The following is a 17,473-nucleotide window of genomic DNA, read 5'->3' on the forward strand; positions in this document are numbered from 1 at the left end:
TGGCCTCATCATTTTACAGTAGCTACCCACAGTGCACCGCTCCAGAAATCGATGCTAGCCTCGGACCATGGACGCACACCAGCGAATTAATGTGCCCTAGTGTGGATGCATAAAATCGATTTTATAATATCGGTTTTATAAAACCGGTTTTAGTTATTTCGATTTTATGCTGTAGTGTAGACTTAGCCTCTCCGCCACCATGAGGCAGGCCGGGCATCTCATTATCCTTTGCTGTCAAGTCCCTCCTCCCCCTTCCCCACCAGGCTGTGAGCTTGGGCTGCCATCCGGCACAGGGGCACCAGTTTAATAATACTGCGTAGGGCCCCATAAATCCTAAGGACGGCCCTGGTGACAAGACCAAAGAAAATCAGAAAAATTCCTTCTGTTCTGATCTTTAAGAACAAAGCACCCCATTACTGATCAGTACAAGCTAATGGCAAATACATCAGCCCTCAATAGGAAATGGCATTCAGGAAGTAGCATCCGATACATTATAAGCAGAAATCACTATAAACTCAATTCCACTCTGCTAGCAAGAAAACCCACAAAATGCACTGCCCTTCCGACACTAACTGCAAAGTGTCCTAGTGCAGGGGAGGTTTCAGAGCTTCTGCAGACTGTTGGCCACATCTTAACAGAGAAATTGTCTGGCAAACGTCTCCCCTCCACTCGTAATCTCACGATCTCTCTCTCGTCGCGACTGCAATGGCTCACACAGAGAAGTGATATTAGGAAGACACATCACCCATTTTTAGCTGTTTGAGCATGTTTAGTGTTCGGTCCTTTTTGGATTCAAGTTCCTCTCCCACTGTACTTCTGTTCTTGATTTCACCTCCTCCCCTCCCATCAGTTCTGGTGCTTTCAGATGGAAACAAGGATGCCAGCCAGCACCCAGTGAGCAGCCAACTCTCTGCAGATCACTAGCAAGTGCTCTGGAGAGCACAATTTGGAAGCTACTGCACTACTCCTCTCAGGCCTGGGCTACTCCTAAAATATAGGTCAACCTAGCAACACCACTCATGAATGTTGAAAAGTCACACCCCGGAGACACACAGATAAGCTGACCTAAGTCTCTTGGTTGTTAATGGCTGTCTTCACTGCAATGCACTGTACACTGAGACAGCAATCCTGGGGGAGACAAGACACTGTAGTTTTTACATCCATGTAGTTAGTAAAGGCAAATCTCAGGTGTAAAGTGTTAATTCTGAGAGAAGAACTGGCTGTGCTTTGGCTCCACTAGGATTTCACATCAAGGGTGGGTCTAGATGATAAATTATTCTGGAATAATTCCTGATTAACTCCATGTGGGAATGTTCTTATTCTGGAATAAAGCTGTTTTATTCCCAATTAGTTTTATGCAGTGGATTAAGCTAATTTGAAATAGGGCATGTTTAGGGTTTTTCTACAGTGGGAAATTAATTCAGATTAAGATAGGGTTTGAATTCAAAGATTAAAACAGGGTGTGAATGTAATTCCAGAATAATTCTCTTTCACAGTGGATTAAATTAATTTGGAATTAGGCACTTTTGTTCCAGAATAAGAGCATCCACAGAGGGAGTTAATCAGAAACAGCTATTCTGGAATAACAAGCATTTATCCAAGAATCAGAGCATTCACACATGAAGTTAATCTGCTTTAAATTTGTACTCTATCATATTCCCGATTATGTGTAGAAAAGCCCTAGAATAGTTCTCTAGACCTTGTGCATACACAGTTCTGCCACAAAGTGACTTTCCACCTGTATTTAAGAATATTCATGGGCATGGCTATGAACCCAGACAGCTCTTCAAAAATCAATCTGCAATGAGGCCACTTCAAACCAGGCCAAGAAGCCTGAGAAACCTACAGCTCCAATTATAAAATTTTCATTAAAGTAGTATCCCAAATGCTGCATTTATTCTGATTCTCCCTAGCTACGGTGCCCATCTAGTGTTGCTCTATATTTGTGCAACTCGGCACCAGCCATAATTAACACTGTTCTGTTAACTACTTGTTAAAAGAAAGTCATTAGCATTCTTGCTATTTAAGTAGCTCATTAGATCCATGTTATCAGCCCACTCAAATAATGGAGTTGGGACACGGGTAGGAGGTGAGAAGTGACAGGTTTATGGCTAAAATTTTTCCAGGAACTATTCAGAGCCACACAAAGCTCTTTTAGAACAAGAAAACAGCTCAGACTTGTCTACAATTGATTATGAGGTCACTACATTCTAGCAGGGCCACTCGAACTGCAGAAGCAAAAAAAAAAAAAAAAAGCAGTAACGGACTGAACCATGCTGCCCCAAGAATGGACGGAATGCCGCCCCTTAGCATGTGCCGCCCCAGCCACGTGCTTCCTCCACTGGTGTCTGCTGGAGCCGGCCCTGCATTCTAGTCACTGCAGCCCTCTGTTCTGGGACAAGATAGGTCAAAAGGGCAATGAGTCTTCTGCAGACACTGCAGTCATCTGCCTACCAGATAAACAAAGCTCCTGTCTTGAAAATGAACACACCCCTGGGTCCCAGAGTCTCAGGCCTGTGGGTTTCACAGGGAGGAGGCTGTGCAGAGCACAGGGACTTGAATGAAATCAGCAGTAGGAGCACCCATTCTCCCTACAGGGAGCTGTTCCAACAGTCTACATGAGGGGGCAGCAGTGGGATTGTGAGGTCCTGAAGCCCAGTGCCCACTTTGACGATGCACAGTGGGGGTGTCACACACTGTCTTCAGGATGTGTTGGTTTGAAGTCACTTTAACAACAACAGGAACAATAAAAATGGCTCTTGAGGGTCTCCAAATTAAAAGAGGAATCTTTCAAGGGGATTCCTTATCACCCATGCTGTTCGTGGCAGCAATGCTGCTGCTGACATGGATGCTCCGCAAGATAAATTGTGCTTCTCCTGTCAGCAAGAACCACCTCTGTGGTTGTGTGTTATACACAGATGATCTATCACAAAAGGAGATGTAGAGATTGGTGACACGTAGGAAGGTTGGGTGAAGATCTAAGGTTGGATTGGCTCAGCATGTGTTGGCATCTCAAAAGACGGGGAAATTAGTACAATCATAAGTTAACGAAGGTACTATCCAAGATATCTTGCAGCATGCCCCCTACAAATACCTTGGAATCAGGGAAATGCTGGAGTTACAACATAAGGAAGTCAAAGAAGAAGTGAGGAAAGAATATTAAAGACAAATAATAATTACTCTAAGGACAAAACTCGAAGAATCTTATCCAAGTCATTAATATGTGGGTCATACCAGTAGTATAGCACACTGCTGAACTGAACACATAGAATCAAGAGGAGAAGAAAAAAATTTACATCCAAACAAGAATGCTCTTGGCAATGCACAGAGTAATCACTCAGGAAGAGAATAAGATGTACAGCCAACAATGTGATGGAGGAAAAGGATCTGTAGAGGAAGCAACTGACAATGAAGAAAACACTATTAAAATATCTGAGGACTCAGTCAGAGGAAAAGTATACCAAGAAACACTGCCTTTCATGTATGGAAATACTGTAAATCCACACCAGTGAAAACAGGCATATACACAAACACACAGCCAGAAGCACTTATTCATCCCAGTAATATATCTGTAGAAGGCAGCAGAGATATGGCTGGTTAGAAGAAAGAAAAAAGGCAGCTTGGGGAAATACGCTGCCATGCTCTGGCACGTGAGGAGTTAACTATGTACCAAATACTAATCTCCATAAACACCCAGGCAACTTTACTAGCTTTGCAACATGCAACCTAGCACAGGAACCGGAGTTCGGAGGCTCATGTTTTATGCCAGACGCTACCACTGGGGAATTTTGGACAAGCCAGTTAACTGCTCTGTGCCTCACTTTCTTATCCCACCTATAGAATGGGGATCACACCTTTGCAGAGTGCTTCAGAGCGCTTCGGCTCCCAAGTGCTATATAAGGGGGAAACGTCATTGGATTCCCTGGGGCTGACCAGAGCACAGGGTGTCCCTATGTTGTTCGACAGGACTGATGTCAACTCTGCAAGTTATTGCAAAGCTCTCTAGAAAGACAATTATAGCCATCGAGGAATAGAAACTCTCTCACCCAAAGTGAAAGTGTAATGGTGCCTTCCCCTGCTTGCCATTCGTCCACCAGCACCAACTTACAGTAATTGGTTCCTGTGCTAGGCAAGTAGTAAAACCATCTTACGCAAATTACAGCCACTTCCCTAAGTGAACACATTCGCACAGCATCTTCATAACATAGTCACGGGGCCTTTTACCACAATAAAGCTGAATGAACATTATCAATATTTTAAAAGCCGTGAAAAGCAACCACACACATACTTCTGGCCAGTTAGTTTTAAACACTGAAACGCACTGGGCAAGTTGGATGATAATACGAAACCACATAACAAGGAACATAATTACCAAATGCCCCAGCTCCTATGGTCTCAAGGTTTGGAACCAGAATAGATTAAACAAACAGCCAATTCTGACCCCTGCAAAGAACTTGGGGCACATGAAAACAAAAGATCACTGGAGCACGCTAGGCCATAGCCACTAAGTGTCTTATATGTACCGTAAGAGGGCTTTAAAATCAATAGGACATTTTACAGACAGCTGAACTATGACGGGAACAGTATGTTGACACAACCGATTGCCTGCAAGGCCACGAAGGCCTGAGTTCTTCATAGAGAGACATTCTAGAACTAATTCCAGCACCCACTCCCAGAAATAGCATCCAGCCTTGTAATAAACATAGCGGCTTTTACACTTCAGATCAAAAGCCTCCTTGATGAGCAAGTCTCTGATGACATAGCCGCACTTAAGGCAGTGGAGTTGTAGTAGCAGAGAATTTGGTCCAATATACTCAGAAATGTTTCTTTTCATGAAGCTTCTTAGGCCTTGCATTTTTAATGGGGAAAATTTTCAGACTCTGTCTTTTGGTTCTCTACTTGTACAGCACCTAGCACAATGAGGTCCTGGCCCATGACTGAGAGTCCTAAGTGCTACTGTCAAATAAATAAATAATAAATCAATAAAAGATGCAAGGCAGTGTGAGTGGTTGTATTTGTTTAATCATTTACGCCTCTGAGAGTGACTGTAAAATACCACCCAATACCACACCTTCCCAGAGATTTTTGGCTCATGAGACTAGATATTTAGTTTAAAAAAAAAAAAAAGGAGACATGCATACACAGTATCTAATTTCCAGTGGTCTCATGTCCACATCACAGAAACCACTGCTGTCTCCCTTGTTGGCATTTGCCTAGACAGTGCGATGGGCCCTTTACAGATTGCTTGCACTGGGATGGACTTAAGAGTTTGAACTACTCCCACCCCAGAAATGGTCTCACCAGGCCAGGATTACACCACATGTACTGGGTGCACATGTGTAAGCTTGCAATGCTGCTGACCATGTAGTTCCTGTTCTGCAGATAAGCACATGGTGGTTTAATGTGGCACCTGTTATCAGCACTAAATGAGAGTGCACATGTGCATGCACACATACACACAAACCCCTGCTCAAACCCACAGCGTGCACTTACAAATCCAATCAGGTAGGGGCTGCCAGCATCTCCCAGTAGGTGAGAAGTGAAGCTCTGCAAGGCCACTGCGGTCGCGCGTCGTGTCGGGATAACCACATACTGCAAGGAAGAGGGGAAAACACACACAAGGGAAGTGAAATAACCAACCTGCCAACCTTCTCTGTGTGGCTGGGTTTCCTTCTAACTGCAGATCCAGGCTGAGTGCTTGTGGCATTAGAGCGAGTGGAAAAAACAACCCCATGACTTTCAGTGGCAGCCGTGTCCAGCTCCATACTCACAGCTGTTCTGCGGGCGGCAAAGGCCGCTTTGGAGCTTTGCTATCACCACCGCAATTCTAGTGCGCCAGTCTGCAGGTGGTTAAAGGAGGCTCTCTGTCCCGTCTGACCCTCTCCTGCTCTCAAGAAGATCATAAGCATAAAGGCGGCTAACAAGCGGGCTCCAAGGTGTGTACCCCATGCCGATGCCTTAAACCCTACCTCCCTCTAAGCTGCCCCACAGCACTAGAGCCTTTTATGCCTTAGGAGGAGAATGCAAAGGAGGGGGCATGAGGTTTCCAGAGTTTCACCCATGCAGCAGAATGGGGTCAAGCCACATGCCCTTCCTCCCCCCAAAACCAAGCAGCCGTTGCTTGTTGTAGGTCTAATGGACCTTCCTTATTGAGGAAGAGCCCCTGTTATGTCAGCACCAGACTCAGTGGTGGCCTTGATCCCATAATGGTTGAGGAAACATACCCAAAGCTTGGGGAGTCTCAGATCTGGTTCTGAACTTTGTGGCTCTGACCCATCTCTAACAGAACAAAGCCATGTCCGAAAGGGAATTTCCCTGGGTGATTTCTACGAGTTCAGTGGATTTTATACCCACTCAAGTGCCTGCATGCTTGATCAAAGCTTTGGTTGAGTTAGAGCAGTGGTTCTCAACATGTGACCCAGCTGTGTGCTAAAGGCTGCCTGGCCCATGTGGAGAGGTCTGGAGTCCTGACTGCCCGATGGGGCAGGGTCCAGGCTGCCGCCTGGCCCCACACAACAGGGGACAGTGTCCAGGGTCGGGGCTGCCCTGCCACCCAACCCAGCCTGGCCCCGTGCCCGGGGCTCCACTGTTGGCCCCACTCTGTGGAGGGGTGTCTGAACAGGGGGCGCTGGGCCCACAGTGATAAATAGGTTGAGAACCACTGAGTTAGAGCATCTCTTAGAGGGAGATCCAGTCCGGTTTTACAGATTGCCAGTGATGGAGACTCCACCATGTCCCTAGGCCTGAATGTGTCGTGTTCAGCTTCCAAGCACTGGATCCAGTTGTGGCTGAATTAAAGCGTCTGTCCTACCAGAAATCTCTTCCCTGCATTAACTCCTGTAGATCTTTTAACCTTCTCTTTGCTAAACTAAGCAGACTTACTATCAGCCACTGTTTTCCTAGACCTCAAATCATTCTTGTAGCTCTTTTCTGAACCCTTTCCTAGCCTGGTGTATTTGCTGATGTGCCACTCTAGCCCCGAGCTAACCCCATAATGGAGTTACACTAGGAAAGACTTTGCCTCTGTTTCATTAATTCATTTATCCTGGGTTTTAGGGCACTAATTGCTCCACAATAACATGCCTGCCTCTCTCTCAGAACGGGGCAGCTTTGTTTCAATAAAGCATAATTTCCTCCTAAGGTGGGAAGGTGTAATCACTGTCTCTCTGGTGTGCAAAGGGTTAATCACCTGACTTCAAACAGCCCCATAATGGAGCAGAGCCTACAGCAAACAGGCTCCGTGAGGGACGTTTGAACGTGCACGTATCACTTTCGGAATTATGGGTAATATGGGACTTGGGCACTTGGGAAAATTTTACTTCATTTCTTGTGATTTTGCCCCTGCTCCTCAGGAACATCTGGAGGAGGGGAGGGGTCTTTCATCCCAGCTATGACGGTGCTGCAAACGTAACCAGCGTGCACTTGACGCAGCATGCTACTCAGATGTGGTTACACTCCTGACGTGCAGCAGCCCTCCAGCAAAAGAACACAAAACTCAATCAGCTCCCACGCAACATCCTGGTCACAATGATAATATACAGCCCTTCCATAGCACCTTTCATGCCAGGAGTCAAACACACACACACTGAGCCTCATTGAACTCCCGTGACAGACAGGAGTGTTATCCCTGTTTTACACGTAGGTAAACCAAGGCACAAAGACACCTGATAGGTCCCACAGTGAAACAGAAGCCAGGAGTCATGGCTGCCACTCAGTAACCCACACCCAGATGATGACATAGAGTGCAAGGAACTTCCTGGGCTGGTGAACAGTAGGTGAACTCCAGCTCACCCGCCCCACCCAGTTTGCACAGGAGCTACAGGGAACTGCTCTAAGAGTGACTTTGAGAAGGTACAATCACATTCCGCCTTGGAGGGGCCAGATCTGAACAGTGGAGGGGAGTATTCAGCTAAAAACAGTCAAAAATATTTATTTGTTGTATTTGTTATAAACAGCAGGTGAATGAAACCCAGCTCTTCTGACTCCCAATCCTATGCTTCAGCCATAAAGCCATCCTTGTCCAGAAAAACAACAATTTAAAGGCATTAGAATTTACTATTGATAAATGAATAGCAGTACATTAATGCTATTTGAGACAAATACAGCTTCTTGTCTTGGTTAACGGAGTTACGACCATTAATTGTTCTTTTAAAAAAACATAGCATTGCAAATAGCAATACAACTTCCAGTAAGATTTTACGCTAATGAACTTATTGATGGCTGAGACCAGACTTTATAATGCCAAATACATTTGTGTGTCTAGGTTGAAATCCTAGTGACAGAAATACAACACAGCAACCAAATGACACATGAGACTGTTTCTCCTCCCTTAAATAATGTTAGGGGGAAAAAACAGTTATTCCTGCTTAAAGGATATTTTATTTTGACAGAGCGGAAATAGCTGGTACGAGACCGAGACCTTAGCTACTGTCCTAGGGAGGCTAGCAGTAAATTAAAGATCTGAACTGGGATTTCGATATTAAAATAGAGCTGGTTAGTTAGAACGTCCCCGCGGAAGCTGGAGGTGGAACAGTCACCAGCCAAGAGGAAGAGTGTGGGATTGTCCTGGCTCATCTCCCTGACTCCAGGTTGGGTGGCACACATCACACAGGATGTCCAGGGAGGCTGACGAAGCTGCTCTGGGGCGAGCCTCGCCTCTTTAAATAGAGGCTCGGAAAGGCTGTGGTTTTATTACTGACGTATTCCCTAGTGGAGCTGGCAGAACTGTTTTTCCCAGACTTGTGCCCTGTCCTTACTCAGTTTAACTGTGAATGCCTCATAGCTAAAGGACAAAATATCCTTCCAATTTAGGGCTCCCATGTCAAAGACATAACTTCTAGATGATGGTGCTGAGAATAAGGCTTGTTTTGTGCAAATCTGCATTTGGAATAAATAGCAGCCTTTTGGAATCTCACACAACAAAGCACAATCCATCCTGCAGCACTGACTGTTAATCAAATCCAATTCATGAGGGCCTTTTGCAGGACAGACATCAACCAGGGAGCTGGGAGCACAGATAAATCCACAGGAATGGAAGCATGGCAACAGCATGGAGTGAGCTAGCAAGACCTAACATTTAAATATTACGGTAATAAGCAAACATAAGGACCTTGGAACTTCATCCTGCAAAGTCTATGAAGCTGCTTAGCAAATTGCAGGATCGGGCCCATAAGCAGTCATGAGATTTTCAAACCTTGGGTGACCTTGGCTAAGTCACTTAGGGTGAGATTTCCAAAAGCCCTCACTGCTGGCCTAATTCTGCTCCTGCTGAAGTTAGGATAAAACTCTCATTGACTTCAATGGAAGCCAAGTTCGGCCAACACTGACAGCTTTTGGAAACTACCCTTCATACCTGTGGCCCAAGTTTTCCATCTGCACAAACAGGATAACAAGATTTATGTATGTCCCAGGGCTGTTGGGAGTCTCATGTCCTTAATAATTGTTAAATGCTTGGAGAGCCTCAGACTGCAGGCAGGCACCACAGACCTGCAAAGTGCTGTTACTAGTCCACCAAATCAATATATTGCCAATTAATTTCTACTGGGTGTTGTTCCAAGTGAATCCCAGCTGGAGCACTTACACACCTCTCTGCTGGCTAGGACTGTTCTAAAGCTGTCTGATAAAACACGGTTATATAATCTTGGCTCTCACTTGCTGTCTGAGTACACAGCCTTTCCAGACCCACATGTAATAGAAACGCACTTCAGACCATTTCTTCAATTTATGGGCTAGTATTGATCCGCATGGATGTTCACATTTATTTGTATAATGCTCTTAAGTTCATCCTCCCACTCATAATGTATTAAGCAGGGACATTATTGTATATTACAGACAGTTCATTTGTGTAAATAGGCTTTTAAGCCACTCTTGCAATTGTCTATGTCAATTAAAAAGTTTTATTAAAAATAATTGGATGTTATTTTATGTTCTCTTTCCTATACTTCACTTGGGGTGGGTTTTTTGTTTGTTTTTTGTTTTGCTTTTAAACTGCATCTTAGAAATTATTTCAATGTTAATTTGTTGTTTTTTTGTGGGGGTTTTTTGTTTTGTTTTGTTTTGCTCTGAGACAGTGCTTGGAACTACAGCAGTGTCTCTGCAAAAAACAAACCATGTAAGATCCAGTCATACAAGGCAGACTGCAGACACCTGAAAATCTATTCAAAAGCTACAGGATCCTACTCTCCCATTGAAATCAAGGCAAATTTTAAAGGGGTTCAAGAGGGAGCAGGATCATGCCTTTAGCTCCTGGTTTAAACACAGAACATTTAGAGGAAGGATAGGGATGGTCCAGAGATTAGGGAGCTTGCCAGGGACCTTGGAGACCTAGATTTGAATCCCTGCTCTACCACAGGCTTCCTGTATGACCTGGGCAAGTCGATTAGTCTCTCTGTGCCTCAGGCCCCCATCTGTAAAATGGAGATGGATAACAGCAATGCCCTGCCTCCCAAGAGTGTGGGAGGGTAAATACAATAGATTGTGAGGTGCTCAGGTACTACAGTAATGGGGACTGTAAAAGTATCTTAGACAGACATACACAGGCATTTGTTCTGCGTTCATACAGCACCTAGCACAATGGAGTCCTGGCCCCTGGCTGGGGCTACCAGGTACTACCATAAGACAAAGAAATAATAGTGCTTAACTTTCATCAGTATTCACCAAAGCCTTTAAGCACGTGCTTAGCTTCAGGATTAAGTTCTTTGCTGAATTAGGGCCTTAATGTGTAGAAATACTGGGCTTGATTCTTCACTTACTCACGTTTGTGTAAGTGAGAAATAACCTTACATGGAGTTACACTGCCATAAAACTCTGAGGGACAGAAGAATCAGGACCTGCACTGTATGTGGGACTATCTAGTGAAAAACACGCAGGACTGGATTCCAGTCCAAAAACTCTGCCACGGACCTGCCATGTGACCCTGGGCAAGTTCTGTAACCCCTCTGTGCCTCTGTTTCCCCACCTGTAAAACATACCTATTATTAACCTCTCTCACAAAGCACTGCGAGGATCAATATGTTTCCAGATCCTTGGGTGGAAGAAGTGGACACAGTTCAAAACATCTTCATACCTTTTTCCCCTCCCCTCACCTCAAAGTGATACTTGTGTGTATGTGATGAATGGCTAGCTTCCCGGGGCTAAGTCAGACAGAGGTAGATGGCTGGCTGGCTTTGTGTGTGTAGCGAGGGACTTCCTATTACTAAACAAAGCCAGTGGGAATTCTGGATGGTAAAACTGGCCAATTGGCAGCCCATTCATGAGCTCTCGCTGAGCTCCAGTCACAATTCCTTAGGATTTCAGGGCACCAATGGAATTCTATGGCGGTTTCACCAAACTGACCTTCAAAAGGAAGATAAGGGAGACTATACAGCTCTTTCCCTTGCAGCAAAAAAGAAAAAACAAACAGTCTGGAGTTGGAGTTAGGCTTTTAAAGGGACTTGTGAACACCCCCGGCTGACCATTGCAATCTGAAAAGCTGTTTTCACACACACACCCACACCCACACCCACACCCACACCCACACACACCCCCGCCCCCTGAAGGAAAGATGCTTTGACAGCATAGACTCACCATTAGTATGTCAGCTGTGATTGCCCAGTTTGAAAACAGAAGAGTTTCTCCGATAAAAATGCAAATCTGTCATAACAAAACACAGACAAAGGACAAAGTTTAGTCACATAAAACTCAAGGGGGGGGGAATCATCTGCCACAGACTTTCCTATACAATTTGTTTATTTCAAACTAATTCCAAGGCTTCTACCTACAATAAGTCCCTGGTTAATGTTCAGAACCGAACACATTACCAATATATAGATTTTTATCTGAACTGAGGGCTTGGACCAGGTCTCCTTTCGCAAACGTTGTTTACAATCTAGAGAACAGTTAGGCAAAAGGCGGACACCTTCAGTGACAGATTAACATGAGACATCAATATGAGTGTATATCACGGTGGATTCCTGGTTTCAAAACATGAAGTCACATAGACCGACCAGAAAAGGAACAACGTTTGTGTTAAATAGAACTCCCTGGGGGACACAAGTCAGTTGCTTCACTAGCAATTAGGTTAAGTATTAAAGGTCATATAGCAAAGTGGGAATGAATTTCTCTAACCACAGAACAGGTGTATCAGTGCAAGATTCCCTCAATATAATATGAGGTCTCCCTCCCTCCTCTGCAATGAACATACATCTAGGAACCAGTTGTAATAGTTTAGGCCCCAATTCACCGAAGCACTAAGTGATGCTTAGCTTTAAGTACATGCTTGGGCCTAGCCCCATTCAACAAAGCACATGGCACATGCTAGGTAGAACTGGGGCTTTAGTCTCTATAGCTAATTCAGTCCTTGGCCTCTTGCCGAGAACCAACAAGAGTAACTAACTTATTTCAAAAGTACATGTAATTGTTTTGAACACCCAAAAAATAAAGGTGAAATGCCTTAAATGGGATTCATTCTTCCTTTTAACTTTGTGCTTTGATACCATCTGTTTGTAGGATGATATGGCTCAACTCAACAGAAGTACACACCATTCCAATAGGCTTGCGATGACCCAAAACTCCTCAAATCAAGAAGGTAAGGAAAGCCACGAGTGTCATAATATGCCATCTCAGCAGCTTATTTTGCTCTCTCATACCGTTCATTTTTTTGACACTCTACCTAAAAGAAACATTTCTCCTGAATTCAGTCCTGGTGACAACTCGGGAGACTCAAGCTCTCAATTTATTTTTAATTCACTTCTTCAGTATCCTCTCAGGTCTGGTTACCGATTCCACTTCTAACTGCCTCATTTCTCCTTCCTACTCCTTGACCTCATTACCTTCAAATGGGGTACAATTCGTTTTTGGGATGAAACTCGCTATGGCGGATACTTCTGAAGTACGTTGTTTTCCCTGTCCCTGTGAGTTCTGAGGACCTCCGAGAGGGGATGAAAGCTTTAGCAACATGCCCACTGGAATGAATTGGGTTAATTTATCTTGATCGTCTTAGAGGTGAGCAAACTTTTTGGCTCAAGGGCCACATCTGGGTATGGAAATTCTATGGTGGGCCAGGAATGCTCACAAAATTGGGGTGCGAGAGAGGGCGAGGGCTCTAGCTAGGGGTGCAGGCTCCAGAGTGGGGCCAGAAGTGAGGAGTTCAAGGTGCGAGAGAGGGTGAGGGCTCTGGCTAGGGGTGCAGGCTCCAGGGTGGTGCCAGAAGTGAGGAGTTCAAGGTGCGAGAGAGGGCTCCAGGCTGGGGGTGCAGGCTCAGCAGTGGGACTGAGCATGCAGGAAGGTGCTCTGGGCTGGAACCGGGAGGTTCTGAGGGTGGGAGGGGGATCAAGGCTGGGATGGGGGGGGAATGGGGTGGCTCAGGGGTGCAGGCTCCGGGCAGCGCTTACGTCAAGCTTATACCAGTTAATCGAGTGCTGGACATCTTCCTAGACAGGAAATTGTAGTGCAACTTTTTGTTTGTTTCATTTAAAATCAAACCCTACATCCCTGGATTGATTGCTTCTGGTCAGGGAAAGCAACGTTTTGACTTTTTGATGTTACCCTACTCCCACCTTCCTGCTCAGGCCTAAAAAAAACCACCTAGTTTCTCTGTCCTGCAGAAAAACACAAGGGCTTTAGGATTTAATGTAACTGGGATCTGTTTCACTGCCCAGGATTTCCATTCTCCTGTGCTAAAAGCAAGATCCAGACCTGGGACTGGACTATGATAGGAGTCCCTCCCCTAGGCCAGCCTGCACACTGAGGGAATGAAGAGAAATGAAGGATTCTGCATGGGAGGGTTATGAGCCAGTCTGAAGCGTACCTGGTCACACTTTACTACAGTATAGCGCTATTGCAATTGCTGTGTAATCACAGACATTGGCCAGAAAACAAGAATTCCACTTTGTGAAAAACTCTGAGGTTTCAGTTTTCGTTTTTGTTCTGTATCAGAGTGAAAACAAAACTTTTCAAAGCTTTGACACGCCCGCCCACCCACCCCAGAGGTTAGGGCACTTGCCTGGGATGTGAGAGACACAGACACTCACGATGAGCAGTATCTAGGTTCTAAGTTCTGCTCTGCCTGATTCAGAGGAGGGACTTGAATTTGGGTCTCCCACATCCCCCGCAAGTGCGCTACCCCTGCAGGTTATTGGCTAGACTGAAATCTCTATCTCTCTTCACTACCATCCTAGACCATTTCTGTGCCAAGTTTTGGTTTTGACCAATTAGTATTACCAACGGGAAAAACATGTCGCTGAAAAACTCCCAACCATCTCTAGTAATCACACACTTCTCACTGTGTAATTATCACTAATTCTTTCAAATGTCCAGTGAACTGCATGACTGATTTACTTACTACCCCTTTGGGAGTCTCGTCATTAGGCATTACCCCATTGTTTCCTTGTATCCCCATCTGTCCGCATCCACCTGTTGTCTCATACTTAGACTGTAATCTCTGTGGGGCAGGGACCATCTTTTTGTTCTGTTTGTACAGCGCCTAGCACCATGACCCCCTGGTTCACTACTAGAGCTCCTAGCGCTTACAGTAATAAAAATAGATAATAATACAGTGTATCTGGTCTATTATTCTCAATCATGCACCAAACTGTCCAGTCTCATGAATTAAATGGTAATTACAGGTTTCAGAAAGGATAGCCTCAGTGCAACTGACATTTAATTACATTGTAATTACAGAACTTTCATAATAAAAGTGACTGCCATTTCCCGGTACTGGCATTCTGGACTAAGGCAATGCCCTTACCCGGCTAAAGCAGAACAAAGGAGGAGAACGATGGATTTTTGCACATGAGCTATATCCCTGTATCTAATCTACAGCACTTCTTGGTGAGATTTTGATGGGAAAAGTGAAAACGGTACAATGCCATTTTGCCCCCAAACAGAGCATGGTGATGCTGAGATGGCAGTGAGCAAAAGAAAGAAGGTCAAGCAGAAGAGAAGCACGCATAAACCAGTGTCTCAGCCCCACTGCATGGAAGGATGCACACCGATCTGCTAAGAAGCTCGGTGGACAGGGCAAACACGAGATTCAGAGAATGGACCATACTTACATAGGCTCCCACAATACTGCTCTTGGCAGCAACGAAGATCAGACAGATGAAGATGGCCGACCCTAACATGCCGACGGCACAGACCAGGGGGTCAGCTCGCTGGGTTTTTAACCGGCACCATTTGGTTGCCCCAGCCCCGGTGATCACGCCCAGAAAACCAGTGAAGCATGTGATTGCTCCGAAGATCAAACTATTAAAACAAAATATTGAGAGAGAGTTATTTGTTCACTGATGCACTCATGTGGACAAGCTATAGTCACAAACAAATAGGGAAAATACAGGGTGATGGGATCTGAACTGGCTTTGTGGGTTTAAGAAATACAGTATTTGTCACCGTCAATTTTCCTGGAAGAAAAGAGAGGCATATTAGGTTCAATTCACCGCAGCTCAAAGGGCTATGGGCCTAAATGGGACTTGGGAGGTGCACGGGGCCTTTGGCTGGCTCTCTGAACAGGGCTGCATTTCATACGAAGTGCACTTGACTAAGTCTGCCTTATGCATCTGGTTGTTAAGCAGAAGTACAGCAGGGCAAATTCTCAGTGTTGTCGATTCTCACGATTTCATTGCAAGTCTTGTGATATTAGATGCTATTCTCCAAGCCTCAGCTCCCAGATTCAGTTGACCAGGGAGAAAGTTTCTAGCTCGCATGGTTGCGGAGAAAAGCTTGAGATTTTAACATGCGCTAGGCCCAAACGCAGCAGAACGTTGTTCCGGTACTTATAAAGAAACAAAACGGCCTCCTCTGCACAACATGACCTCACACACTCAAAGTCAGATCGGCAGGGGCAGGGTAACACTGGCAGGGATGGAATAACTGTACTTAAAAAATCGTAACTGTACCCTACACCCTAGTGGCTCAAAAAATAAGGCAAATAAAACAATCTCTAAATGATCATTTGAACAAATTCTTGTGATTTCTAAGCCAGTCTCCTGATTTTTTGACTCACACTTTTTGAATGCTTGGTATTGGCAACACTGAAAAATCTGTAACTTGTTGCCTAGCTAGCAACCTGTGGCAAACTCCTGGACTACCGAGGAACTGGGAATGCCATGGTGACAATAAAAACTAGAAGGCCGCTTGTTCCAAAACTGGTTGCCAAACCATGTCTGCAAAGTCTGCATGGGAGAATTTTGGAAAATGTCATGTCTGCGTGTGGGGAAGAATGGAGTAGATGTCCCTTGTGGGGAGCCAGCAGGGGCCCTGTACACCGTTAGTCTGACGCAAAGTTCAGAGTAGAACAGGAGAGCAGCTTATTTCAGACACACGCTACAACAGAAAGTTCTGCACTAGGCTCTATGAGGGCAGAGTGGGCACGCCCAGCAGCCTCACAGCACTTCTGGATCTGCTCTTAATTCCAGCCTGCAATCTTTACCACTGCCTCTGCCTATCAACAGGTTATCTTCTAGCTCCCTCTAATGTACAGTATACAACCGGCAGCAACCATTGCTGGTGAGCTGCGTGCAACTTAAGTGGCCAGTTTTGAAAATATAGCCCTAAGAGTCCAGTGCCAAAGCCGCTTTCTTATTCTGTCTCTTGTCCTATTATGGGGTTGGTGGGTGGAGCTGGGACCAGTGAAGCTTTACAGTGGTATCATGCAAGGAACTCTGTCTCAACTTGGAACAGGGAGGGAGTGGACAGTATATTACATGTCCCCTTCCAGCTCAAACATGGCCACATTATGGCATGAGAAACAAACAAGCAACAGGTTGACGACAGATTAGGAACCACTACTCCATTGGAGCCCTCAGCTCCTCCTCCTACACTGTGGGTTGAAAGTGTCATACAAGTAATAGGCAGGGTGGGGGCTAAGGAGCATAAAGGGAGTTAGACATGCAAAGCTCATTGAATTTCAATAGGAGTCAGGTTCCTAACGCCCTTTGGTCCTTGTGAAATCCCGTCCAACCCGATTCCTCTGCTGCAGCACTACACATTTGCTATTTAGTTGTCAAAATGTAAAGGCGTGTCTGTTCATCGCCCAGGTGTTCTGCATCTTGCGTGCATGATCTGGAATACAACAATCTTTGCAGTAATGGCAATGGAGCTTCAAGATAGCTAAAACTGTAGGAGGAGAAAACTTCCCTTTATGAACAAGAGATGGGCAGGCTGTTGGGGCTGCTTTCTCCACTAGCGACATTTTTGCAGGATGGCCTGCGTCTGCTGGTTTAACCACTCTTGGCAGTTAATTTGTGACATGATATTATATTAGGAAAATCCACCTGTCTAAGCTTTGTTTCCTATAGCCAGTACAAAGTCAAAAAGCTGGCAACAGGATGCTTTTCTACAATTTTAACCCAGCCATAGCAATGCTTTCATCACCTTCTGAGCACCTTTCATGCAAAATGTAACCGAATACAAAACAAAGCAACGTTCCATCAATGGTGCTGAAAGAAGAGACCCAGGTGCAACGTGAAGCAACACAGAATGGAGCGAGAGCCTTCTG

General features: G+C 45.1%; 1 protein-coding gene across 1 annotated transcript in view; it reads right to left on the reverse strand.

The window, feature by feature from the left end:
- The window catches only part of SPNS2 (sphingolipid transporter 2), a 165,482-nt gene that overhangs the window by 30,894 nt on the left and 117,115 nt on the right, over positions 1-17,473 (reverse strand). The window contains exons 8-10 of the mRNA XM_030536898.1: positions 15,033-15,222; positions 11,566-11,631; positions 5,494-5,592 (exon numbers count right to left, since the gene is read on the reverse strand). Of these exons, the coding sequence (XP_030392758.1) occupies positions 5,494-5,592; positions 11,566-11,631; positions 15,033-15,222 (355 nt within the window). The remainder of the gene's footprint in view (positions 1-5,493; positions 5,593-11,565; positions 11,632-15,032; positions 15,223-17,473) is intronic.

Source organism: Gopherus evgoodei, chromosome 17, assembly GCF_007399415.2.
Source record: "Gopherus evgoodei ecotype Sinaloan lineage chromosome 17, rGopEvg1_v1.p, whole genome shotgun sequence".
Lineage (NCBI taxonomy): Eukaryota > Metazoa > Chordata > Testudines > Testudinidae > Gopherus > Gopherus evgoodei.